Source organism: Anguilla rostrata, chromosome 1 (genome assembly GCF_018555375.3).
Source record: "Anguilla rostrata isolate EN2019 chromosome 1, ASM1855537v3, whole genome shotgun sequence".
Classification (NCBI taxonomy): Eukaryota; Metazoa; Chordata; class Actinopteri; order Anguilliformes; family Anguillidae; genus Anguilla; species Anguilla rostrata.
This window is the reverse complement of record NC_057933.1, coordinates 55,261,722-55,289,102: the sequence shown is the minus strand read 5'-3', so window position 1 is coordinate 55,289,102 and position 27,381 is coordinate 55,261,722. Positions and strand designations below refer to the sequence as shown.

Below are 27,381 nucleotides of genomic sequence, written 5' to 3'. Positions count from 1 at the left end.
AGAAGTAATTGCATTTTAGAGGTTTTTGCATGTCAATCCACATTGAACCACCAAATCACACACAACCGTCTTTTCTTGTCCCCTGGACCTGCAGAACTTTGTTCAATCAGTGAGCAACTTGCTGATGGAGGAGAACAGAGAACGATGGGAGGAGACCCAACTGGTGAGTGCCCACATTCCATTCTCTTTACTTGCGATATTTTCTTTTCTCAGTTTTTCATTGCCTTTCCTTTTCATTAATCTGGTTTGTCTGAGGCATGGGCTGTCCCCCATGACACAACCCAGGGTGCAGCTCCCACCCTAGCCCAGATGAGAACAGTTAAACTAATGGAGGTTATATACATATACTCTCAAACATATAGTGAAAGAGAGTATGTGTGTGTTTGGGCATGCTTGGGAATATTATATTCTCATATTTAATATTCATTTTTTTAAAAATCCAGAGAAAGGGAAAGGAAAATAGGGCTTTTTTTCCCCTGGGAAAACCATGGGCTCCTACCACCAACTGTGAATGAGTGAGTGCATTTAGCGTGACCCAGGAGAGGGTATGGAGCTGGGACCAGATGAAGCGGAAAGAGCCTCTCCATCTGGGCCCAGCCGTGATTCACAAGCCCCCGCGCCAGAAGACTGGGGATGATGGGGAGAGAAAGAGAGAAAGAGAGAGAGAGAGATAAAAACATTACACCCACTCTCCAAGCTGTATGCCGCATCTCACCACGACCCCACATCACCTACTACCCACACAAACTGGTGTCATGCTGACTTTGGACAATTCTCATGATGTGCGAACACATTTTTATTTATTCTATTTATAGTGGGCGAAAATCCTCTCCGTTTGAGTGGGGCGATGTGTGCTGTGTGCGGCACCGGCAGCCGCACGGGGTGCGGGTTTTTAATGGTTTCTGTGGCGTTGGGTGGTGTGAGGTACAAGAGCAGCCTTGGGACAGGCTGCTTTCTCGCCCTGGAGTCCACCCGCTGAACTGCACAGTAACTGTGTCATCAGGATGCACTCAATGCACAGCAGTGCAGGCAGAATAAAGAAGTCCATATGAAATCCTCACTTCCTGAGTAGCGCTGCAGCCAGATATGTGCACCAGCCTGCCAGTCAGATCTGGTACAAGTACAGTCAGGATTCAATAAAAGAGAGTGGAGAGAACCCACTGTTGAGGGCACCCTTCCTTCAGCTCCACAATGCCGCTTTCCTTTACTGCTGAGTGTAGAACAGAATGGATTGTGCCCACACACTTCCAGAGTCAGGGTAGACATGCTAACCTTGCTGTCTCCTCTCTGCAGATGGGGCCCAACATCAAAGAGCTCTTCCGTCTGGTTGAGGACTTTGTGGACGTGATCGGTTTCCGAATGAAGGACTTCCAGGACATCTACGAGGTCACAGAAAACCTAGGTGAGTCATTCCCCGTGATTTGCATGTGCAGTCTGGCCAATAGGGCGGTCTTGTGGACCTGGATTTGAAACATGAAGGAAGCAGGTTCTCCTTCCAAAGTTGGCTGTTATACTGTACCCTTGGGCCAGCTACGTCACCTGATTTGCTTCAGCAAATTGCCATCTGTAAAAATGCATATTATGTCAAATGTAAGCTCTTTAAGTCACCCCTGGCATCTGTCAAGCAGATAAATAATATTATAGCCAGATGCCACACAAATTTAACGGTGTCACATAGGCTGTGTAGAGGCTCAAGGGATGTTAAGGGAGCTATTCTAAAAAAAAAGGAAAAGGAACATGAGTCAACCTTCATATTTACACACATATGTTTAAAATGAGGTGATCATGTGCCGTTTCAAGCTTGGCTTAAAAGCACATTAGCAAAAGCAGTACCTCATAGAAGGCAAGAACAAATGTGAAAGTGATTACCTTGTCAATCAGTGTGTGTGGTCCCTGTCCAGAATCCTTCATTGAACGACATCCCTTGCGAGAAATGATTTTTTTTTGTGCTAATATTTAGATGGAATCTCAAATGTGTGCTTGAATGCACGTGTGTATGTATATGCGTGCGTGTGTTTTCTTGTGCATTTTTATAAGAAACATAACTTCAGCTTGACCTGCTTCTCTCTTTTGCCTATTAGTGCTAAGCATCCACAAGCGACCAGCCTCTGGGGCCTCTGACATCACCTTCCCGATGAAAGGATGGAAGGGCATGGTGGACTGGGCCAGGGGCTCCGAGGACAAGGTCACAGTCTCGAGAAACACGCTCTCATTGGGCAAACCAGGTTAGAATCTGAGCATGTTCACGTACATACATGTACAACCACACAAACGCACCTACACACAGACATGCACATGCTCCAAAATCAACAGCTTCTGCTACAGTGAGGTAAAAAAAAGACATTAAATCCAGTGTATATCTAGGCAGAGATTCCCGTGTCAGTGGCTGCCTTGATCCCAGGTGCAGATGAATTGTGGGAAACATGTTTGTTGCCCAACTCCTGGAGACTCGACCTAAATATAACCAAGCCAATTATAGAGGACTGCTGAAAGTCAGGAAGCACACACACACACACACACACACACACACACACACACATACAGACATATTGTGCGCTCAGAGCTTCGTGCCCTCTTACTTTTCGCGATGGCAGCTGTGGAGTGTGACTCTCCTTGCGAGGTGACAATGCTGTTTCATTTAGCCCACGCACAAGCTGGAAATGGATCTGATCACACCTGGGCCTCCGGTGGGCCCCTGGAGCTGAAAGCCGCACTGCAAACGGCTGTCTCATCAACACCTCTCTCCCCCTCTCTGTCTGTGAGCTTCCCTCCCTTGCCATTCCTGTCAACAATAGCTTTCAATGAGCTTCTTTAAAAATATACGCCAAAAAAAATCTCCAAAAAATCTCTTTCTAGCACCCAAATGCATGTATAAATCTGATGGTGCATGTTAGCACCAAGTCTTATTCGGTCATTTCTGAACATTGTTACCATGGCTGTTAATGGCTGGAAATCACAGCTCTTATAGTATACCTCTTGAATATGTTGGTGATTTTTTCCCCACCTTGTATGATTGAAGCTTTTTGGCAGGCCCTCAGTATAGACAATTAGAGGAAGCACTCACCCCGAGCAAACCATGTGACTGGGACAACCTTCCTTAATCAGGAGTTAACAAGAGCCAACCAACGCGCAATTAAAACAAATTCCCATTTTCACGGGGTTTATAATGCATTGCCTGTCACTCATTCCTCTGTGTGTCTCTCTGTGGCATCCCAAGTGATCAGACAACACACACAGAGCCAAAATGGCTCACATTCTTTACACTCCTCTCACCAGACTCCCTGCAGCACAGTGACAGCGCGAGCATGCAGGGAGCCAAAATGGTGTTGTTGCTTACCTGTCATTTCCAGGATATGCCTCCGAGATTGTGTGAGTGAAACATACGTAAAGCAGCCCCGAGTGTCCCCATGAATCACGCTAAAGGCCTCCTGTAGCAGAAAACAAAAGTTCCCATTTGTGAATCTCTTGCAGCGACGCACAGCAGAATCTCACAAGCAATGTGGGGGCCCCTCAGCACAATGAGCCCCTGCGAGAATGAGAGAATGAGACACTGCTCCCAAAGCCCTACACCGTGTTGCCTGCGGAAACTACAAACACAACCCCCCCCTCCCCCCCCCCCCCCCCCCCCCCCCCCCGGCTGAGCGCTGTCCTCTTCTGTTCCAGTTCAAAGCCCATGAGACCTCAGCTGTATGCCGGGGGGCTGCTTGTTCTGCCCACAGCCTGCCATCTCCAAGTCTGCCGCAATATGGCACGTCTCACAGGCGCCCGGCCCTCCTCCCTGCATAATTACAATTTCTATAGATTGGAGCAGATGCAGCCCCATGTTTCTCTTTCTAACCCAAGGCGCTTTTGCTTAACTTCTGTCTGATGGAGGCTCTGCTTTTCTCTCTTTCTTTCATTACATTACAATCTCTGAGCAGATGCTCTTATCCAGAGCGACTCAAAAGTGGAGCTTCTTCCTTTCTGTTTGTTTCTATTTTTATCTTTATTTTTATTTTTTCTGGATGGTGGATGCACTCCGTTATAGCTTTGGCTTAGCCAACATGTTTTGTGACAGCTTCTGCCATCATCTTGCCAATATTGTTTGTCACTTGACCAGCAAACTAAAATGACGCACTCATGTTTAACTAAGTGAAGCTATGCACCGAAAACCGTCATTTAATCGTATTGAACATATGCTCAAAATTAATGCCACAGATGCACTGACACAGAAAGTAGAGCTCTTACACACATGTGTCCTGTGCACATTTCGAGATGCACACGCACGGTGGGGTTATAAATAGGTACACCGTGCTGATAACTGGGCCATTCTCAGCGTGAAGTGAGTCAGACTGGGGTCTCGATGGGAACACTGTGGGAGACAGGGTAACCTGCATTTATTTTCCCCGGCTCCTTGAATCAGGCAGAGTTAAGGAAAAGGGGCAGTTGTTACACGCAGCTGGTCTGCAGAAGCCTGCAGCATATGTTCTGCACTGTGATCTCTTTTTCTTTTCTGGTAGCTTCCTTCGTTACTTTCATCATCCCTTGTACTGTAAATAATTTCTGTGTTTCAATTACAAATTTTTTTTAAGGATTCTCTCTCTCTCTCTCTCTCTCTCTCTCTCTCTTTCTTTGTCTCTATCTCGCTCTCGCTCTAATTTTGCAGATGCGGATGACTCCTCTACATTTGTCACTGGCATTGCTCTGTACAGGAACCTGGGCAGCATTCTCTCCTTACAAAGGTAAGAGCTTCCAGCCCTTCACACTCTCTACTTGCTGCCACAGCCCTGGTGCTCTCAGTGTCAGTCATCGGTGGCTCCCTCCACTCACCAGCAGCTACTGATTTTATGACAGGCTAATCATTCTAAACTAATGCTCAGCTTAATCCTTAATTAAAAATTGAACATTCTACTCAAACGTATGTACATTGTTAAGACAGTTGTAATAACTTATATATATATATATAAATATATATATATATATAGTATATTGTGCACTTAGTATATGCTTTTGCGATTTCAGATTATGCCATACTGTTTTTTGTAAGGATGCTCATTCAATCATGTTAGAGTCTCAGCAGTTCACACATCAAGTGGCTTGTAAACCCATGGAAAAGCCTAACCTGAGTGGCTTCAATATGGCAGTTCATTATGGCACTTCTAAAGTCAGGGACACGTATTGACATACTGTGTACGAGTAACATGTGGACATGCACTCGACAGACAAATGCAATCCTCTTTTTGAAACAAAATTCCCCTTCTCCTTCACATCTTCCTCCTGTGTTCTGCTATTTCCAGATTAATGTTTTTTTTTTCTTTTTTGTACTGGTGATGGGGCTGCAAGACAGGTGACTTGGTGACACTGACATTTAACTTGACTGATTACATGCGAAGAAGAAATACCATGGAGACGCTGGGGGGAAATGACTGGGGGAGGGGGCCAAACAAGATGTGTGCAGATGAGTTTCATCTATTGGGTGGGAATGGAAGGGAGAGAAGGGGAGTGGGGGTTTAAGGGCAGAGAGGGGGAGGGAACTTGCACACGATACATCTGACCACGTGTGTCTCTTTCTCTTCCTCCTGCTTTCAGAAACAGCACTGTGCTGAACTCCAAGGTGGTCTCGGTCACAATCAAGCCCACCCCTAACGTCCTGTCCGCCCCTGTGGAGATTGAATTCTCCCATCTCTACAACGTAAGTATCCCTCTTCCCTGCAAACTATTCCCCTCTCTTTGGTCTCTATTGTGTGGACCAACAGGAAACGCCAATGTTCCAATGTTCCAAACGTTCAATTTAAACCTGAAGGCTGAACTCTCTGCTTGAGGGACACTCCTTTCTCATCAGATTTGATCACCCACAAACAGTCATGAAGGTGTCCATCTTCTCCCATAAGCAGATTGTGACAGTTTTAATCTGAACAAAAATGGAAATTCAAGGCAATCCTGGGAGGGGGGGGGGGGGGTTACATGGAAGCCCATGGTTGCCAGGTGCTATATGCATTGATATCTCTTTTCCCCCTTCCCTACTCTCTGTACAGGGAACCACAAACCAAACCTGCATCTCCTGGGATGAAAGTGACAGGTAATTTGACATTTTTTGAATTGTTACTCTGGTTTGCCTGTGTTTGGTACCTGCATACTTGCATTAATTGACATCCAGTGGTCAGGCTGATCAGGAGGTCAGGTGTGGGGTCACTATTTAAATTATGGAATTATCCAGGAGAGAGAGGAAGCATGGGATTGGGTAGATGGGATTGAGGCTCGACCAATCTAAAAGCACACACTAATTGTTTTGTGAATGTATGTCTGTGTTGGTGGCTCAATGAGGAGCAAACAGATTCGGAAATAGCACAGATGGCGAGAACTGGCCCTTTCTCTGATCCCAAATTTCCCATGTGCATCTTTCCAACTGACGCCCAGAACTGTCTATGAGACGTGATCCCTTGGGGTTGCATTGTGTCATAATACAGCTGCTCATTACATAATTGCAGGGTGCGTTACTCAGTCTTATCAGACAAACCAAGTGAATATTACGAAAGCAAAAGTTTGAGAAATCACCACACACTGCACCAAGAGTTTTTTTTTCTTTTTTTCGCTTTGGCGAGAAATTGAGAAAGTGTCGGTGACACTCCGCGTTCAGAAGTTGTAGCTCGAGACAGTTCCCCCCTCAGCCTTTTCTTGCCGAGGCTTCAGTTAGTCACGTTAACTTCACCCCGACAGTGATGCAGCATGCGGAAAATTGAAAGTGTCGTTCACTGTGACGGGCAACCCGCGTGCATGTCAGCAGGAAGGCGGGAGTCGGAGAGGCCGCGTGGTTCCGAGGCGCATGGCAGAAGCTGCCTTGCATATGGGCACGGTGGCATGAATGCCCTGGGTTACCAGCCAATGGCTTACACAACCCGATAAAGGTGTGATGAGCCCCTCCACATCCCACGGGCTTTTATAAATACTCCTGGGACCATTTTTAAAATAAAAAATAGAAGGAAAAAGAAAACTGATCTTTTGTCCACAGCTGTATTGTGCCCTTATCTTACGTTGGATGCAGGACATTTGCATTTAGATAGATACGTACACTTGTGTTACAGAGATGAGACATGAAATACATTCTGTCATGCTTCTCAGATTAAAAAAGTTTGACCTCGAAAGAAAGTGTGAAGGAAAGATAGAGAGAGAGAGCAAGTGAGAGAGAGAGAGAGAGAGAGAAAGAGAGGGAGAGGGGGAAATTTAATATTGCTGTACACTTTGAGTAGGGGGAACATGTTCCAAACAAAATTAAAATTTTGGACAGCTGGTATGATTAATGAGTTAATATTGGGGGAGAAATTGGAACCTGAGACCTGTTGGCAGAATGTCTGGGTTGTCCTGTGTCTTGTCGATAAGTGCATTGCTGAGGGGTGATTAGCTTGTCTGTTCACTGGAGATCCTGTCCAAGCTAGGCCTCAACTCACCTTGATCAATGAGTGTGCGATTGTTCAATCAATCACATTAGATCATTTAATCACCTAGCCCAGATCCAGATGTAGCCCTGTGTTTATTTGACATAATAATAATACACCTGTGGTATCAATTGTATTATTATTATTATTATTATTATTATTATAGATATATATTGAAGAGGCATGGATTTCTGCAACTTTTTGTTGGTGCATGAATCTGTACAATGTATGACCTCAGAACCTTTGACATTTGTCATCTACTCCTACTCATTAAGCACATAACATGCCTTAAATGATTCATGGTACAGTTTCTTCATGCTGTGTGGGGGACCATTTTTCTCTGTTCCATCACTTGACCTGCCAGAACCACTGGCAGTTGTCATGGTTACTGCATAGAGATATGAAAGGATTTTGATTCTTCAGGCAGGGCCAATGTGGGTATAGAGGGAGGGGTTCATACCTTGATTGAAACATGCCTGCGTTTTTGGAGCCCCATCAGATTATTATGCCAGCATTTTCATTTGCTACTTTTTTAACCTTCCTGTGTCCTACGGTAAAAAAAGAGGCCATTTTTTGTATTTAAGAGAAGCAACCCCCTAAAATCTCAAAAAAAATATATATTTTTTTCAGAATGATATTACTTACAGAATGATATGAATTACTTTTCCTGGAGTGACCCTACCATAAGAAAAAGTTGTATACGTTTTATATACTTTTATAAAAGCGGTACACCTGCAGTTATGAAATCAATTACAGACTATTTGTATTAATGCATGATTTATAGCAACTAAAATGCATAATAAATAACTTGAGGCCATTTTATTTTATCTTTGTCTGTCGCTCCCCTCCTCTCTCTTTCTCAGTAACATACAAACATACATACAAATGCACATGTGCACTCATGCACACATGGCAATAAACTGGAGTTCCAGTACTTTACTCTCTCTCATTCTCTTTCACTCAGACACAAATTCACACATACATACTTGCACACACACACACACACACACACACTGGACTGTGAGGTACCTGTAGGAAAACACAGCTATTCACCGATTTGCTAATGAGAGACAGGGTGTTTCTCTGTACAAAACAGATTTGGGGTTTAAAATTCAATTAAGTGTTTTTATCATAAAGGGGCAATGAGGGCAGGTCAATTTTGACCTTGTGGACATGGGGCGCCTGCATAATATGAAGATTACACAAGGGTTAAATGATGGCCCCCACCTCCTCCATTGAATTTAAGTCCAGTTTGAAACAATAGCTAAAAAGCATCAATGCTATCTTTCACCATACAGAAATCAATTCTGCTGAACAAAAGAGTGATTATTGTATGCTATGTTTGCCTGGAAATCTGAATCAGTCCTCAAGGGCAGCCATTGAGCTCAGGAGGGTGAGGATGAAGAAGAGCTGTAGCTGCAGCAGCAGCCATATCAAGCAGCTGCAAAGGCATGCCTTAAAGACCACTGAGATCCGCACAGAAGCTGCTCTGGGCACTGATAGCTTCCGGCAGTTGGTACAAAGGCAGTGCTATTTCCCTATCTGCTCCTGCACCAAAATTCAGTTATGCATGCATATTCTCTGCACTGCAGGAGCAATATTCTTGTGTATGATCCCCTAATCCAAAGGGTTTGCCAGCATACCTAATGAAACTATATTAATGTTATAGTTGGCTAAAGTGTGTGCATGCTTAGGTTTAGGGCTAAGATCTATATCATCAGCTGCCCTGGGTTACGTATAGGTTTTATGTGCCATGGGCTAAGCTGGTCTGTTTGAATGCTACCTGGGGTGTAGGTCATTGAGGTTAGAAAGACGGCAGTTTGGCTTGTGCTGTGTCACAGTCCCCCAGGGTGTGGCCAGTCTGTCTGGCAACAGGACCAAGCCAGTACAGCAAGCCAAGAAGCATAATGTCATCCAGAAAAGCAATAAAATGATGTACAAAGTATTTTCTCAAAACTCTGTTGCTGGATATGTACTCAAAAGTCTTTTGTTTTTTTTCTCAGTTTAACATACCTATAGAATATTTGAATGACACCTGTCCATTTTAGATGTTTTTGTTAGCCCATTTGTTATTTTTTCTTTCATTAGTGAAGGAAAACGTAGACTGTCACTAAATGTAAAAAATAATGTAGCAATGATAACTGGAAGCAGAGAGGGAATTGTAATAAAATGCCACCACACTGTCATTGGTTTATCTTCCTGAGCGTGACATCCAACAGATGAACGTGGGTACTGAACTTTTTACAACTTTCGCTGCTGTCACTCCCAAACTCCCACACTGTAGTTCTCATGCAGTAATAACAGCAGTTCCCTTCTTCTGAGAATGTCTCATCATTAGACCCATAATGAGATGACACATTCTGCATGGGGCCAGAGGACAATGAGTCATTCTTGTTAAAAGTGGGGAAAAAATATATATACATAAAACATTTCTTAATCAAACTGCTTTAAAAATCACACTCACGTCCTGTTTTGACCTAGACTGGCCCCCCCAGTTCTTCCATATGTGATTTCTTGCAGCTTACCACTATCACGCTTCTCAGATCCCAGTGCCAGCATGGAGAGTCATCTTAGTTTGTGAAACATTAATCCAACTCATGCAAAATGAAGCTCCATAGTGAACATTTTGCACTTCAAATAGGGATTGGGTAATTTAGCCTGACAATACAGCCCCTGCCTTCTGCTGTGATTCACATTTAATTCACAATCTGTTTGAGTTAAGAGCAGTGAGGCCGACTCTTGCATTGTATGTCAGAGCATATCTATCCGCACAACACATAATGGGAAAATACCATATGTGCAGCAGAGCTGTCATATTCTTTTCCATATTATTCCATATTACTATTGAGAAACATGCCAGTATATTACAGACATATAATTCAGTAAATTGCTTGGTAATCGAGGTAGAATTGGTTTTTATTTTCAATTATTTCAGCCATGAAATCAATCATGATGTTTTATTTTATTTCTAAAAATGTTATTTACAAATTATAGCACAAAAACCAAAAAAAAAAAAAACCTCACCTTGTTTAAGTCTATTACAACAAATCATTTGGTCTTGACTTCTGGGTTGGTTGTGTACAGTGTGTGGACTGTGCATGCTGTGCACTATTTGACCCAGGAAGGACATGTGCAGAACACCTGAGGCCCTGCCAATATGGGGCCTTTATGATAAGTTGGTTTTGTAACTGCATGGGAGGGAGGAAGGGGGGCAGTCAGAGAACATGGGAAGGTTTATGCTTTACCCATCTATATTGCTTTCAGCAAATAAATTTAACATTCTGATGTTAGCCACTTTGGTCCGGCATTTTGGTGAATTGAATAGCGTTTGGAGAGTGGCTCATGGATGTTGATGAAGTCAGTTCCCTTGAATTACAGATGCACATCTACATATACTGTAAGGCTATAGCATACTATTATGGAAAGTAGTTTTTGTAGTTGTTCAAAGAAAAATAGAACATAAGAATACTGACTGATGATTAGAATTTAGAAAAAAAGTATTATTATTATTATTATTATTATTATTATTATTATTATTATTATCGTGTCGTCGTAATTTATTTTACCCTTTATATTATGGCGCATCTTTGATTTCTCTTGTATTGCAATAACCTTGCCATGCAGAAACCTGTAGTGTACGAAGCCACAGATCCTCCTCTCCATCACAAATTTCAGTGTGTTTTGCGTGCTCTGCCTGGCATGCAGTGGAGACCGTGAGGGATCAAGAGAAATGGCTTTTTAAGCGTAAGGGGGATTTGAGTCGTTTTTCCCTGTTTTTAACACTCCGCTGTTCTCTCTCTCCTTCTCGCAGCTCCTCGCTGCTCGGATCCTGGTCGGCTAGGGGCTGCAGAGCGGTGCCCGTTGATTCATTCAGAACCAAATGTGTGTGTGACAGACTATCGAGCTTCGCCATTTTAGCACGGATAAATCCTGACATGGTAAGTAAAACGCCTGTATTTTCTTCGTTTTATACGGAACAGCGTTCGAAATGTTCGTTTTGTGCGATAAGAGCGTGAGAGGGAGAGAAAAAAAGATGAAATAGGCGTCATTGTCATTTCGTTTCAACAGATCCTTGTGGCGCTCCCTCCCTCCCTCTCTTTTTCGGCATGCTTGTGCCATTCTGTCAAGCCTTGATTTCTGTGCCTGGGAATCTTGGGGTGTTGAAAATGCGTACAGAACATTTAGGCATTTTTAATTTCGAAAGAAAATATCGATTTAAATGCTCTCGCTGATTTGCCGCGACATTCGAGGATTTGTTCTTGTGGGGTTGAAATTAGCAAAAGAATAGGCATCATTATCTTGATGTTGACAGTGAAATGTGTTCGATTTGAATATATTATGGACGGAATCGAAGGAAACGATTGTGTGCTTACAGAACGATATTTGAATTCGAGGTTATAAATAAATGTTGCATGCAGTAATATTGATTTTGAATAAAAAAAAACTGACTAGACAAATCGTTTCATATTTAAGGGGAGCTGCTTTTTAATTTATTCTCGCTCTGTATTGCTTTATTGACGTGTCATTGATGAATGATTTTATCTTCAAATGTCCTGTGAGATTTGTTTTAATAGTATAATATAGGATAAAATAAATAACAAAATACAAATACTACAAGGCATTGTGACTGCAATGAAGCAAAAATGTATTTAGATGTAGTGATACTGTGCAAATACAAAAAGATACATTAAAAACTACAGCACACTATGCTGTGCTGTAGTCACATCCAATTTAGCATGAGGATTATTATGACCAAAATACATGACGTCCCTGTTCCTTAGGAAAGAGTCTCTTTGTGTAGAATTTTCATTCAGTCAGATTAGTTATTATTAGAATGGAACCTGCCTCTAAAGCATTTTGTTCACTAGTTACCCTGGTAACAACATCCGCACTGGGGGCTCTTAAAGCTATAGAAGATGCCATAACGGCTTCTTTGTGCTTCGTGCCCCAGAAATGCTTTTTTCTCCTTTTATTTTTTAAGGAGAACATATTACCAATTTTCCATATTGCGCTATTGTTGGATTTGGCAGCATCAAAGAGAAGCATCAGAATTGAAACTAGGAGGTGGTGGGGGGTGTAAATACATAATAAATATTAATGAATAAAAGACTGCACCTGAAAACTGCAGACAAACCCTGAAAAATAAATTAACTCAAAAATCCCATACTCAAAATCTGAATGTTCTAAACCTGCCACTCAATTCTAGGATCAAGGATTATTTTACTTCTGAGGATGCAGGGATTTTGACATGGGGAGGGTAATCTACAGGATGTGCCCAGATTTTTCTGCTTTGAAAAATGAAAGGCTGAAAATGCTCAGAGTGGCATTGGCTGCGTGCTGTATCGGCTGGCATGTGTGAGCCTCTAGCATATTTGCAGCGCGCAGCACATCTGAGACCTTGGTGATTGCATTGTGTGTCTGAGAGTCGGATCTCCTGTCATTCAGTCTACCTGAAAACACTGCCATCCCCCAGGCCCAATCCCCCCCCACCGCCCACGGTTACATCCACACTGTTTGCCTCGGTCCACCTGGGCAGATGGCTTGCTGGTTTGCCCAGCCATGCAGGCTGTTTTTGAGCAACATTTTGGCATCCATTTTGGCAAGCATTTTTGTTCATTTCTCCATTTCTGAGAGAGGAACAAGAAGAAAAAAAAAGAGAGTGATATCAACACCCACCTCCCATTTCTTTTCGTGAGACCCCCGTGGCTACATTGCTAATCATTCCTTTGGAAATGCTTGCCTTCCCAATTTACTTCCAGTTTTTCTGTCCGACGGCCCTGCTCTCTGCAGCTAAGCTTGAACAGGCTCTGAATAACAAAGAGGCCGGCTGAAAGACAGACGTCTGGCTGCAGAGCAGTGGTTTTTCTCGCTGTTTTCCCCCCCTCCTCTTCTTGCTTTTTCTGGTGTGCCACGTAGTCTAGCTCAATACATCTCAGCTGCGGGCTTTTAAAAGACAAAATAAAACAAAATGTTGCTGTCATATTTAAGCTCACAAACCCTACTCAGATATTTGGAAACACTACAGGATGGAGTCAAACAATTCTGCAATGTGTGTTCTTAGGGGGGACTAATAGATGTCCTCAAATAATAAACCCAGTTTTAACTGCCATGTTATAGTCCTCACATAGACCTTCACCTTGTAATGGAATGTCATTATTGTTGGCTAGTTCCCCAGGTGAGGTTGCATGTGGAACAAAGTTAGGCTAATCTATGGATCTGTCTCTTCATAAGCTCATTGGTCTCCTCCCAGCCCGATGAACAGGCTTTGATGTAAATCTGCCACACTGTCAAGCTAACATCATAAACAGCCACTAGCTGTGCATTTGTTGGCATGGGCTTACAGGACCTCAGGCAGGTCTGTGGATGGTCGCTGGGTCATGTGACTCTTGGGGAGGCTAAGAAAGGAAAGTGCAACATAAACGTCCTTCAGAGTGAAGCACGTTTCCTTTTTTAGGCACACACTAGCTGGCACCCCACTCCCCCTGGTGATTTAGAGCTTGTGATTCCCTCATGTCATGTGAAAGAGTAGATCACTGTCCCCAAGCTGTCTATCTAGTTCTGACCACCACAACATCCTGCAGTATACCAGTGACACTCCCTCTGCTAACATGTAGCTACAGCAAGTAATCATGGTGGATGCAGCTTGCCTTAGAGTCTGACTCCTCTCTGGACTGCTCTGATTGGGTAGGAGCCAGACAAAGTTTGTCTGCACCTTTTTTTTTTTTTTTTTAAAAGGATACACTGCAGTGCCGATTAATCAAAGGCATGTAATTGCCTTAGCTTGGGATAGACGAGCAAACTGGAGACGAGGCTACTGATAAACTCAACCAATTACCTTTTCTGCAAACGGTGGGCCACGAGGCTGTTAGCTGTGAGACAGGCATAGCAGGAGAATGGGATCGCTTGCTCTGGTGCTTTTTCTTATCCCTCCATGCCAGCTGTAAAGATAATAATAATAATAATGATACTAACCTGTGATTCTACATAAGTGATATCCGGTTCCCAATTCTTGTGGACAGTCCGCCCTCTCACAGGAAGGACTTTTGTGTGGTGTGGCCTTTTGTTCTGACAGTGTGGGACACACAGGTGCTAAATGACTTCCCATCAGTTCCTGCTGGGCAGGACAACATGGTGCTGATGGCGTTTGGCTGCCCCACACCTTAGCATGCCATGGAATATCACACACATATATACATACACACGCACACACACACACGTACACACACACACACCAGTGTGCATCCACACACATACAAACACACACACACATGTACACACACACACATGCATAAAGGCACACACAAAAGAAACACATGCATACCTGTAAATGATTTTCATTGCAACACACATACCTACAGCAGCCGACGGATGCTGCTGCTACTGCCGCAGCTGATGCTGCTACCATGCTAACACATCACCATGGCAACCAAGAAAAAAAGAACCGTGGCAACATATGGAAGGTGTATCAGTTTAGTGGAGAGAAATGAGCATAATGGTGGAATGATCTCTGCAGCGGGGAGATACTGTCCCCGTTTTGCTGGTGTAATTTGATTAATCGAAACGGTTACCCGACCCTCTGGCTCGACCACATTTTCTTTTTTCTTTTTTTGTCAAGTCACCTTGAAGTCACCTTGCTCCTCTGCTGTGGCCTAATTGCGCCAGTCAGCAGGCTGCAAGGAGAAGGCCTGGCACATACGCGAGACATGACTGATCCTGAGGTGGACAGGAACGTGTATCCATGTGTGTGCATGTGCGTGTATGTGTGTGTGTGGGCGTGTGTGTGTATTTTTAGAGAGCTGTTTCTCTAACCTAATTCTCTGTCTCTCTTTTTCTAGAACATGGATAAAACGCTGCTCCCTTCGGTGACCCTGATCGTGGGCTGTGGGGTCTCCTCACTCACTCTACTGCTGCTCATCATCATCTATGTATCTGTCTGGAGGTGAGACCCCCGCTTTTCCCACACCACCTTCCATGCTCAGAATGTGAGAAACAAGCAACTATGATGGACCCACACTGAAGTATTATATATGTTTTGGAGGATATTAATATAATTTTCCGGTTGTGGATATTTGGAAAATGTTTAAAAAATTGTAAGCTGACGTGTAGTTGCCCTGGACAAACAGGCTTCTGCCAAACAAATGCAGTTGAACACATTCAGCATCATCAGCAGTGGAGGTAGCCAGTCCATCTCTTGGAGTTCAGTGTTTGGCTGGACTGGAATGAACCGTGGGTCCAGATTGAGTGAGAGAAAAGAAAGAGAGGGAAAGCGAGAGAGGTAAACAGAAGACGGGGAGAGAGAGGAAGGCTGGAGGCCAGCTCTTCAAAGGGTGCCCACAGCAGTATTTGTTTGCCCACCCTAATGGGTGAGATAATGGGGCCTAAACCTGCCCATGTGCCCAGGTCAGTGACAGCCAGCAGTCTGCCTCCTCCCTGCCTGTGTGCCCAGCTGGCATGTGGATCTGGAACAGACTCCATTTTCTCACGGCCAACTGAGCACCGAGCCATACGGGGCTCCTGAGCCCCTGCTCCATTGGGGGCAGCTGGGAGGGTACTGCACTCATTCAGGGACCGGCAAAGAAGACACTACATGCAAACAAAGGGATGGGTTTTTTAAATCCAGTTTGAAATTAGCTGAACTTTAAATATTATAGGAGTTTGCTATAATAAAATCTGCTTTAAAATATGGCCTGGTTCCTGGCTGGGAAAACTACAGTATATTGGAAAATGATTGTGGCTTTGATCTCAAGGCAGCAGACGTGTATTACTGGCTTTAAAGTGACAAGCTTCTCACCCTTGCCCCAACCCTTCCAACCCTCAATTCTCTGTCACTACATGTGTGTCCCCATCAGCTGTCAGGCACCTGTACAGACAGGTGAGGCGTCACCATGCTTAGGTCAGGTTGATGATTCATAGGCCCTACAGCCCAGCAGAGCGTGCAACAACACAACCATAAACACTGCCACCTTTCACACGTCATAAACATGGCCGTCTGGATTATGCAGCATTTATACACAGACAAGAGCCCTTGTTTTATGGTCATGACTGTCACGGGGATGGTTGATGTACAGACAGGATAATTAAAGGTTTAAATTTCAGGAAATTCCCTCGTGGGAAGACTGGCTTTCAGGGGACTGAGGCAAAGAGGGGTTATTTATGTGAGCGGACGTCCGGGATGCCTCCCAGCTGCTGACACGCTTCTTTCCCTGTCCTCAACCAGGTACATTCGCTCCGAGCGCTCCGTCATCCTGATCAACTTCTGCCTCTCTATCATCTCATCCAACGCCCTCATCCTGATTGGACAGACACAGACGCGTAACAAGGTAATGACCAATGGCCTCATCCCCCTCCTCTCTCATATTTAGTCCCTAAATTCTTTTTTTCCATACTGCAATGAAGGAAATTTGATTTGTTTTGTTCAAGTGCTAACCTGCTTTTCCATTTCTCGACTGTGACCTAGTGAACTCAAGCTTCTAATGTCTGCTGCTGTGCTGACCTGCTGACTTCCGTCTCTCTCACCGTCTCAGGTGGTGTGCACCCTGGTGGCCGCTTTCCTTCACTTCTTCTTCTTGTCCTCCTTCTGCTGGGTTCTGACGGAGGCGTGGCAGTCCTACATGGCGGTGACGGGCCGCTTGCGGAACCGCATCATTCGAAAGCGCTTCCTGTGCTTGGGCTGGGGTGAGCGTGCCCAACGACACTGAGCCTCTCTGCACTGCATTGTCACCTAATCTTTCACCCTCGCCAGGTATTCTGGCCGGACGTTGAATTTACCACTGACCCCAATCTCTCTTATCCTTCCCAGGTCTGCCTGCTCTAATTGTGGCTGTGTCTGTGGGCTTCACCAAGGCCAAGGGATATGGCACTGTCAACTAGTGAGTGTCCAGTCCACAGTCTCATTCTGTCTCTCTCTCCTAACACAGTGCCCCATGTTCTGGGCAGCGTGTCTGGTTAACTCCAGCAGTCAAAAACTCACTGAGGAAAAGAAAGTGCAATGCAATAGCCTGCGGGCATACATTTGTGTGAGCTCACTGGACTGTGGTGAATTAACTTATTTTTTCCTTTTTCCCTCTTTCCCCCCTCCCTCACTCTCTCTTTCACCCTCTCCTTTTTGCTCTCTCTCCATTTCTACTATTTCTAATCCACACTATCTCTGTCTTAGCTGTTGGCTCTCTCTGGAAGGTGGTCTGCTCTATGCATTTGTGGGGCCAGCGGCTGCTGTTGTTCTGGTACTTTCTCTCTTTTAAGCCTAGTGATCTGTCATGTGCATGCCGACTGTTAGTCTTCTGACCTTCCTGAAACACAAATGTAAAACCAGCATGAATTACCATAAAATACATGAGCTATGAATGATTGTCCCTGAGGATTTTAAAAGTGTGAAGGTGCTATTCATATCAATACATTTCTCAAGGTCAAAATTAACTTGCCAAAGTAAATGTCAAGTAAATGTCAATAGCATTTTTAGCCAAGATTTTTGTGGCATCTTTATCAGATAATTGAGGTTGAAAAGCAATTGATGAATTGACTATCAGTGTTTGTTGTGTGATGCAATAGTGGATATGACTACCCTTGCATGCCTCCCATACACCATGTCTGTTTCTCTCTTCAACAGGTTAACATGGTTATTGGGATACTGGTTTTTAACAAACTGGTGTCCAAAGACGGCATCACCGATATGAAACTGAAGGAGCGTGCAGGGTATGAGCCAGTCTATCATTTCATCAGAGGACTCATAACCAGCCTGTCTTGGGAAGGGGGGGTCATTGCGTCATTGTCTCTCTTACTGCAGGAGCAGAACAGGAAAAAAAATTTAGACAGAAAAGTGTAAGAAAAGTCATTGGAGGTGGAGGTGTTTGGTGGGAACAAGAGAAATAGAGGATAAGAAAGTGAAAGCTGGATTGAAAGGTAAAAGCGAGAGATAGGAATAGGAACATGTAAAAAAAAGCCTAGACAATCCAAAAGAGCTGTGAAATGGATGAGGTGGGTTATAGAACAGGATGGGTGATAATGACACATGGGTAAGGACAGCCGAGAGAACCACGCAATAGCTGGGCTCGCGAAAGGTATTATGGGTAAAAGAGTGATTAGGAAATATCTCTGATTCCTTAGTGCATGAGTCTTCAGCTAACTCATCCTCAATCTGGATTTAATTTAAATGATTCACAGAGAGCAAATTCACGGACACCATGTCTGACTAACATCCCTCAGACGTGGCTGTGAACTGATTACTGTATCATCATGGACAAATATCTTCATTTCTACAGTTCTGTTTTTTCAATACTTCATATAGTATAAACCCTACATGATATCTATGGTGCATGGTGAACATAAAGTTCTATGTATTATGTGCCTGTTTCTTTGCCAAGATTATGTACGAAGTCTGGAATTAGAAAAGTAATTGTAAAACATTGGAAAAAATACCAGCTGCCTTTGACATGGTGCTAAGGGTTTAGAAGAGAAGAGGCACAGAGTAGAGCAGAGAGACAACTGGTTATAGATCCTGACAGGAGACACAATAGCACATCCATGTGCAAATTTCACTTCATTGCATTTCAGTTGTTTTCTACCGCTGCCATATGTGTTGCTTCTGTACATTGCTACAGCTTTAATTTATTTGTAGATGTAGCTAGTTGCTGTAGATCTACAGAGGTATGAAAATGTTTGGGCGTCCCTGGTCAAGTTGTATGTTTTTCAGATTTTCTAAGTGAAAAAAATTTAATACAACCTCTAGCGGGAACAAACATGGTATATTTCTGTACAATTTACAATTTAATCTTATATGCACTTTAGATATCCATTGCAGTGATATGTGGGCTTTTCTTTGAATACCTGACCAGTCTATGGGCAGATTTTTCAGGATCTCTCATATCTAGCCTTGACTTTTAACAGTTCCCCTTAACTTCTGTTTCTTAATGATGCTTTGCACAGTGGAAATTCCAAGTTAGAAGTGTTAGATATCTTTATTTTCAAGTCCTCAGTCAGTTGCTTAGAGAAGTTCATGGCTGTTGAGAGTATGCATGACACCCTGAAAAGTTAGAAGGGTCAGAGTATTTATTAAGCTCTGAAATTGCCTTCACCTGGCTTAATTTAAGGCCTAACAAGTCAATAAAGTTTTGGTACAAGTTTTTCATTGTTTTAAGTATTAATGGATCAATAGGAAAGATAAAATTTTCAACTGGCACATTTTTTCAGAGGTTGTGTTGACTTCTTTTCACTTTGAGGATTCAACAAAACATGCACTTTGAGCAGGGCTTCTCAAACATTTGTACACCACTGTAAAATATGTATATCCATTTCATTTTTTATAATTATTGACTCTTAGTAAAGGGGGGAGGGGAATCAGGAAAACCAGGAGGGGGGAAATTGTTTACAAATGTTCCCAGCAGCATCAGATAATCAATGTTTTGCCAGTCTACAGATGGACTGAACAATCATTGGTTATATTTTTATTTCATTCTTCTTATTTCATTGAAATACCATTTGAAGTATCTCTTTATTTTTTAACTGTACGTCATGCTAGTATGAATGAGATTTGAAATTATTCGATGTTCGAATAAGTCAATTTCATGAGTATTGCGATGAGAATGAAACTACATATTGATTATAAAACCAAGGTCATTGACCTGTCTAGCTGCAGGGCCTTCCCTTCCTGGGTCCTGGGCCCCTTTTCCCAAATGGCTAGCACAACCATATCAGCACTGTTACTGCATCCTGCTGTTTTTCTTTCTCTTAATAATGTGTTGGGCTCTCGATGAGTACCTCTTCGATTGATTCTGTTTGTTGTCTGAAACATTGTGTTGAAATTCTGCAGCATCCCCTTTTCACCACCACAAGGACGCTCTCGCTCAGTGCTGCCTGCACAGGAAGCCAGGCTCCGGCCCTACTCATTGATTCAGACCGAGCTACCCCCCCCCCTCCCCCCCAGCCATCACATTGATTGGTTCAGCCCAAGGATCAGTAGTTTCTTTCTCCCCTGCCTCAATTGGTTCAATCCATGCACCAAATTACAAGCCTTTGACCCTTTTCACCTCTTTCTGCAGTTCAGAAGATAAATAGCTGCCTCTGGAAATAAATGATAAAAACATCAACACTGTTAATGACCATATAAATTTGGACAGGGTAGTTAAAATACAACATATACTGTATATATGTGCTCCTGTTATTCTTATTTATTTATTTATTTTTATCCGACAATATGATAGATTTAAAGTAAAATAAGGAATTACCATTAAAATAAAGACTAATCTACTTCTTATGCATTTAAACCTCATATCAAGGAGCAGCGTGTTGTTGCACCCCCCCATTCCCTCCCCCCACTCTTACCTGGAAGCAGGCATCCTCCTAAGATATTGCAATCGTTTTGTAATTGAACTCCAGTTTGCTGAGTTTGTAAGCTCGCATGTGTGTGTGTGTGTGTGTGTGTGTGTATGCATGTGTCTGTGTGGGTGCGTGTGTGTGTGTGTGTGTGTGTGTGTGTATGCGTGCTTGCATGTAAATTTGTGTGTTTGTTTGCACATTAATGTGTGCCTTTCTGGTTAAGGCAACATGCTAAGACATGGTAGCCAAAGTATGTTTAGTATGATTCATGTGTGCAATAGACCTGCACTCGATTACATACAACCCTGCCTTCTAGCTTAGACTTGTCTCTCAAGCATGTGCCATGTTGGCAGTTAACCAGTGGAGACAGAAAAAGACTAGGAGCCTGTGTTGTGGGCACACTAGCTTGGTAAGTGTTCCTGTGACTGTAAGTGACTTGCAGGAGGCAGACTTGGGTGGGTGGGGGATGTGTGCGGGTAAGAGGGGGATTTGAAGCTGGTGGCAAATTGGGGATAAGGGGGTTGTTGTGTGTTGTATCATATGGCTGCAGAAATTGCAGTGCTTTTTTCCCTTTTTGAGTTACAGCTTTTAACATGTTTAAATGATCTAATTAATGTGTGCTTCGTCTAATTAAGCACAGAGTAACATCTGTATGAAACGAGCCTCGTACCATTGAGATTATTTCTCTTCAGAGGTTTGGGAGTTTTTTTTTGTTTTTTTTTTTCCCCACAGTACAGTGTAATTGGCTGGGGAAATGAAAATAAGATGCAATCATGCTAATTATTCTGTTAGGGTTTCCTTGACAGTCCATTTTTTACTGTCTCACCTTCCAATTTAAATATTTAAACTTCATTCCTTGGCCCAAACAAATGTTTTGTTGGAATTAGGCTCATCAGCAGTAGAAAAATATGGAGGAAACAGAGGATATTGGGTCTCATATCATAATACAGAGATTAGAGGATTGGAGGCCTTCACTGGGAAAACTATTTGTGGCTGATACTGGCTATTGCTTTGTTTGAGAGCTGGATTTAAGCAGACAAGAGAAGCCTTTTATGCATTTTTATTTAATTTTTTGCTTCTCTTGATTTTTTTTAGCTATGCATTAATGTATTACCCTATGCCTTCCGAACCATTTCATCCTAGGTTGCCATAAAGAGACGGGGGAAATGGCGTTGTATTTCAAAACCACTGATTGCTTTTTAATATCACTGCCTCAGGTCCAAGTTTATTAGTTGTATTGCCCTTTTGCTGAAATTGAATTTCTTATATTATGTGCTTTTGAATCCGTGCCTTCACAAGCTAGCAGAATCGATTCCTCCCAGTATGGCAACTGTGCCAAGTTGATGGCTTTACCTGCCATTTGCAGGTGGCCATGTTGTGAAACAGGATTTAAAGCTGTGGAGGTCCTACTCTTGTTTCTTACAGAAATGTTACAGTAGGTCCATTGTTGACCGGTTCCCAAAACCAAATGTTAATACATGTAACTCAGTATAAAATATTGGCAATAAGAGACACAATAGGGACACACATCAGCAGTGACCTCAGCAACGTTTTCTTTTGGTTTGAAAATTATCTAACTTGTGTCATTGCTTGTAGTTTACTATAGAACTGCTGATTTGTGCAACACTTAACATTTACCTGCAACCTGAAAAATTGCTAAATTTAAAATCTTGCAAGGAGCGCACCAGCTGATCTTGGTGAGAAAGCAGAGAGTAAATGTATCTAACACTGTAATGAAGCTCTCACGAATGCTCTTGGATGTCTAATTGAGAAGAGAAAATTGCTGCGACTTAAAATAGAACTGAGTCTTCTTGACAGCGCTGAGTCCAGTGCAGTGATTATTCCGAAACTGAGCTGAAGTTGAGGAGGGCCGGAGTGACTGAAATAGACAGGCTGACAGGATTATCATTTTTTTGAGGAAAATGTTCTGGGGAAGACAAGGGCACCCCTGGGACTGGCTGTAATCTGAAACACCTTGATAAAAGCTCCAATGTCAATAGCTGTCTTCCTGGGCATTGTGTAATGCAGCTGCTAAAATATTCCAACACACATGCACACACACACATACACACGCACACACATTTTCACAAATTCTGGAGTTACATTCATAATGGAGAATGGATTTGATTGTACCTGCACAATGGAAAATCTAATTGGAGTAGTATCTCTCTCTCTCTCTCTCTCTCTCTCTCTCTCTCTCCCCCACTCCCTCCCTCCCTTGCTCCTTCTGCCTCCTCCATGGATCTTCATGGAAAGGGAGTGGGGGGTTGTATTTTTGAATGTTTAATAATCTTTTGCTCTAACAAATTTCTCACAAGCCAATATGACTACATCACAACGTGTCCATAATAAAATTATAGGAAGGAAAAATAGAGTTATCAAAATGGTTTAAAATATAGACATTGTAATGATACAGAAAGCACAAAGATCTGTCTTACATATGAATTACTCACGATTACTCACAGAACAGTAAGTGAAAATTAAACCTTTTAAAAATGTAAAATTGAAAATTCCAAGAACTTAGATTAGTGTTTGTGAACAAAATGCCATTAAATGATCAGATTGTCTGCTGCACTATCTTTAAAATGGACCTGCATTCATGATGTGGCAACTGTTTGTGCCTCCACGTACTGACCCTGGATCATCTCTAGCATTATTCACAACTGAGTTGAATTAGTTTAAAGCTTTGCTGAGCTGATCCAGTTTCAGCAGTTGGGAGCAGAATCAAATATGTTCTGATGCATCCTTGCTGAAGAGTTACGTTTAGCCCCTTAGCTCCGCCCCCTGCCTCACTCACCAAGACCACTCCCCCACTCTCCCCTCCTGGTGCTGGCCCTGAGAGGAAGTCTGGCTGTGGAAAGGGGATTCTGCAGCTGCTGTTTTTCTGGCTGGCTCTGTGTGTGTTTCAGTGTGTTGATTTGACTTTGCAGTCAGATGACAGTGCCACTGTACAATATGACGCTCAAATGTGCCAAATGCGGAGTAATCTCGTCGGCTGACCTGTCCACCACAGCTACCAGTAACGCCATGTTAGTCCCGCTAATTATTTACAACTCTTCTGGTTCTCAGTTCTTTTCTTTTTTTGTGCTTTCCCCCCCTCTTCTCACTATTTTTAACTTCCCTTTCATTTCTCCCACGCACTTTCCCGCCACCCCTCTCCCTCTTGCAAAGCCGAACTGCTTGTGCATGAGTACATTTCAGTGGAGTGTGGACAGCCCCACTTGAAAAACCCTTTCATTTTATCCCTATATGGCAGATGCTCTTTGTAAACAGGTGTGCATACAGTTATATGCGGAGAGCCTCAGCTGAGAGCATGATTGGTCTAAAGTCTAAACCATTGGCAAGCTGGGTGCTCAAGCACCATACAGGCTTTTATAACCAAATGACATAGGTCAGGTGTAACCTTTTCTGCCCCCTAGGGTCGTGGATGACCAGGGCATGCTCAAATTTCATGATTGTCCTGAAATTTAATGCTGCTGCTCTGCAGGGATTGTTATACATGGCCATTATTTTTATTAGCACAGTCCTTTAAAAAATAAATGAATGAGCATTTTTATGCATTATTTATTTATTCATTTCATATTTATTTATTTATTTAGTATTTATTTGTATGCAGGATGATTCTGCAGGCAATGCTTCTTGTAGATCAGACAGTTTGAATCAGCATTGCTTCTGTTGGTTATGTGAGTGGGAGAAGATTTATAGCTCTGGAGTTGGACTTGGGATGGAGGGTGGGGTCAGGGCTCAGATATACTAAGATATATGATTCTTATTTATAAAATATATTAATCTTGTGGGGTAGTGGTGGGGAGGGGGGGTGCATAAGTGTTACCCAGATAAGGATTGCCAGGTGGATAGCAAGACTGCCCCACACTGAGACCCTGCACCATTGAAGCAATCCCCTCTAATGTTCTCACAATGTTGGGTACATTACAGACCATTGCCATTATACAAGGAAAAAAGTGCATTCTCATACTGAGAACTGCTACAGATGCTACAGCCACATCTGCAATGCAGAGGCTAGGTTCTAATGTGAAAAGCAGCTATGGTAAATGGACTGCATTTATATAGCGCTTTTATCCAAAGCGCTTTACAATTGATGCCTCTCATTCACCAGAGCAGTTGGGGTTAGGTGTCTTGCTCAAGGACACTTCAACACGCCCAGGCCAGGGTTTGAACCAGCAACCCTCCGACTGCCAGGCAATCGCTCTTACCTCCTGAGCCATGTCGCCCCGTATATGTTGCGCTAGCTGATTTCCCCCCCTCATTCTCACCTTGGTCCACAGCTGATTGAGTAGCCTCTTCAGTTGAGGTCTATGATGATAAGAATCTTTGTAATCTATTTACAGGGGCTCTCGTTCCCCCATATACTGTAGTCAAGTCCCGTAGAAGCTCCTTCAGATTCCAGCAGGTTCTGTGTTAAATTGAGATGCATCGTTTCTCCATGTTTCGTCATTTTCTGTATCTCGTTCTGTATGTTTAGCATTGACATTTTTCTTATTTAGATTCTGTGACCAGACTATGCCACACCTCACTTGTATAAGGTTAGGGCATAGCTTTAGGCATGGTACAGTGCGTTTAGGATAGACCCTGAACACCTCCCGTCATGCTACCTATGGGCAGCGGTTGCTGGCTAATGCAGTGACCTAATTCTGCGGCTCGCGCCTGATCACGTCAGGCCCCCACGCGCCTGGAGGGGCGGCTGGCATGGCCGGCACTGTCGTCTCAGTGTGTGAGCTGGCACCGATGCAGACCCCCCCTTCTCTCCTTCCCCTGGATCACCGTGCCAAAACGTGTGAAGGGGTGATCTAATCTTCTGGCATCCTCTTTGTTCACCTCTGGCCCCCACCCACGGCTGTAGCTCTGTCTTCCATTGAAGGAGCCTGAAATTTAATGGGGGAGCCTGATTCGTCAAGTGTGGGTTTTCCAGCCTATAGCCATCTTGTCACTAAAAATATTTTGCAGTAGTCTAATGATTTTTTTTCCTCTAAGGCCCTGGGGTTATCCTAATTGCATATTAGCATTAGCAGTTGAGATACAGGATACTAATTTAGTGCCGTTTAAGTAAGACTGTGGGAGCTAACTTCCCCTAATCTCTATATGATGATCTGTATTTGCCAGCTTTTCCCTGTTTGATTTGTATTTTGCCAAGCAAACAAAGAGCAATTTTCATATTAGATCAGTGGACATTGGTCTTCATTTTCAACTTGAAACGCTTCCTGCAGACGCTTAGATACTGGGTGGCAGAGGCCAAGAAAATTGATTATAATTTTTGTCCCATTGTAAAGATACAGTCCTGTACTGCTTCACGTTTCTAGTTAGGCTGGTTTTTACAGTTTTGTCAGGGCCATTTTGGACTTAATTTTGGAATTATCCACAGTGTTACTGGCCACAAAAGAATGAGATATCTCATGCTTTTTTTCCTTTCATGTCACTTCTTGTTAGTTTAACCTTGATAGTTCACTTATCTCAGTCATAGGGATCGGATGGCAGCAGTGTATGGGCAGAGGCTATTAAACGCTTGTTAAAATGATGCCTCTTTGCTCTCCATCATAAACCCTGTCCTTTCATGAATAGCATGAGATACTTGGCTGTTAATGGCTATTTATTACAACTGCAAATGCAGTGCATTTCCACTGATCTAACTGCCCATGGTAAAGAGCTTACAAATCACAATTGAAATTAATCACTACCCTGTTAAATAATGCACTGTGTAACCTTCGTACTGCGCCTTTGCAATAAAGTGACATGCTCTTGTTCCCTGTATTGTTATTATTATTTTAATCTGGGAAGTCCTGTCAGGAAAATGATATATGATATATATCTATTTTTAGTGTTACATTTGCTTGTATGGGACATGCAGATTGACAGATATTAAAGGAGAAAAATGTGTGTGTACAGTATGTGTATGTTTAAATTTTTTACTTTTAAGGCCATGAAAGACTCATAGTCAAAAGCAGCATGTTTGTCAGTGCTGTAGAGTTTTTGAATGTACTACACATAGAAAAAGAGAGCCCAATACTTATAAAAAAAGACATCAATAACAGCAGGCAACTGCATAAAGAAAGATAACCTACTAGTAACAGGTATTAGGTCATCTCTACCCATCCGTGGGATCATGTTCCTTTGATTGATATATCAAGCCATGTGCTGTAATTTAGGAGAATTTACTATGAATGGCGCCTATTATCCATCCACATTAGGTGATGAAATGGCTGGGGTCCGATTAAGTGAGCCAGACACTGGGATAAATGTTGATTTATCAGTCCTTTGATTTATTCTCGAGGCACTTCTATGACTAAGTGTGTGTGTGTGTATGTGTGTGTAAAGTGTCTACCCTGGGAGTGTGGGTGGGGTGGGGGGGTGGTTTGGTAGGAGGAGAGAGGAAGGGAGAAACAGGGGTAGGGGTAGAGAGAGGGAAGGGTTAGTAAACAAGCAAAAAAGGGCTAAAGAAAGAGACATGATTGAGAAAAAGCCAGCGGTGGAAAGGCAGAGAGAGAGAGAGGAGAACAGGAGGCATAGAGAAGTTTCTGGACATTTCCTGTAGAAACATCCTATTGGGGAGAACAGTCCTCTGTATTCATAGCCCTGTTCCTGCTCCTTTCATTTTTCTGTTTGCCTCCTGCTTTCTGTTTTGCTTTCCCTGGTTCATCTCCTG

General features: G+C 43.0%; 1 protein-coding gene across 4 annotated transcripts in view; it reads left to right on the top strand.

The window, feature by feature from the left end:
* The window catches only part of adgrb1a (adhesion G protein-coupled receptor B1a), an 81,752-nt gene that overhangs the window by 41,364 nt on the left and 13,007 nt on the right, over positions 1-27,381 (top strand). For 2 of the 4 annotated variants that reach the window (XM_064343239.1, XM_064343228.1), the window contains exons 12-25: positions 95-163; positions 1,294-1,402; positions 2,082-2,225; positions 4,646-4,721; positions 5,569-5,671; positions 6,015-6,058; positions 11,224-11,350; positions 15,248-15,351; positions 16,630-16,732; positions 16,937-17,087; positions 17,212-17,281; positions 17,569-17,635; positions 18,019-18,104; positions 23,654-23,752. In XM_064343239.1, the coding sequence (XP_064199309.1) occupies positions 95-163; positions 1,294-1,402; positions 2,082-2,225; positions 4,646-4,721; positions 5,569-5,671; positions 6,015-6,058; positions 11,224-11,350; positions 15,248-15,351; positions 16,630-16,732; positions 16,937-17,087; positions 17,212-17,281; positions 17,569-17,635; positions 18,019-18,104; positions 23,654-23,752 (1,352 nt within the window). The remainder of the gene's footprint in view (positions 1-94; positions 164-1,293; positions 1,403-2,081; positions 2,226-4,645; positions 4,722-5,568; positions 5,672-6,014; positions 6,059-11,223; positions 11,351-15,247; positions 15,352-16,629; positions 16,733-16,936; positions 17,088-17,211; positions 17,282-17,568; positions 17,636-18,018; positions 18,105-23,653; positions 23,753-27,381) is intronic. The other 2 variants (XM_064343258.1, XM_064343248.1) reach the window with 1 other exon arrangement.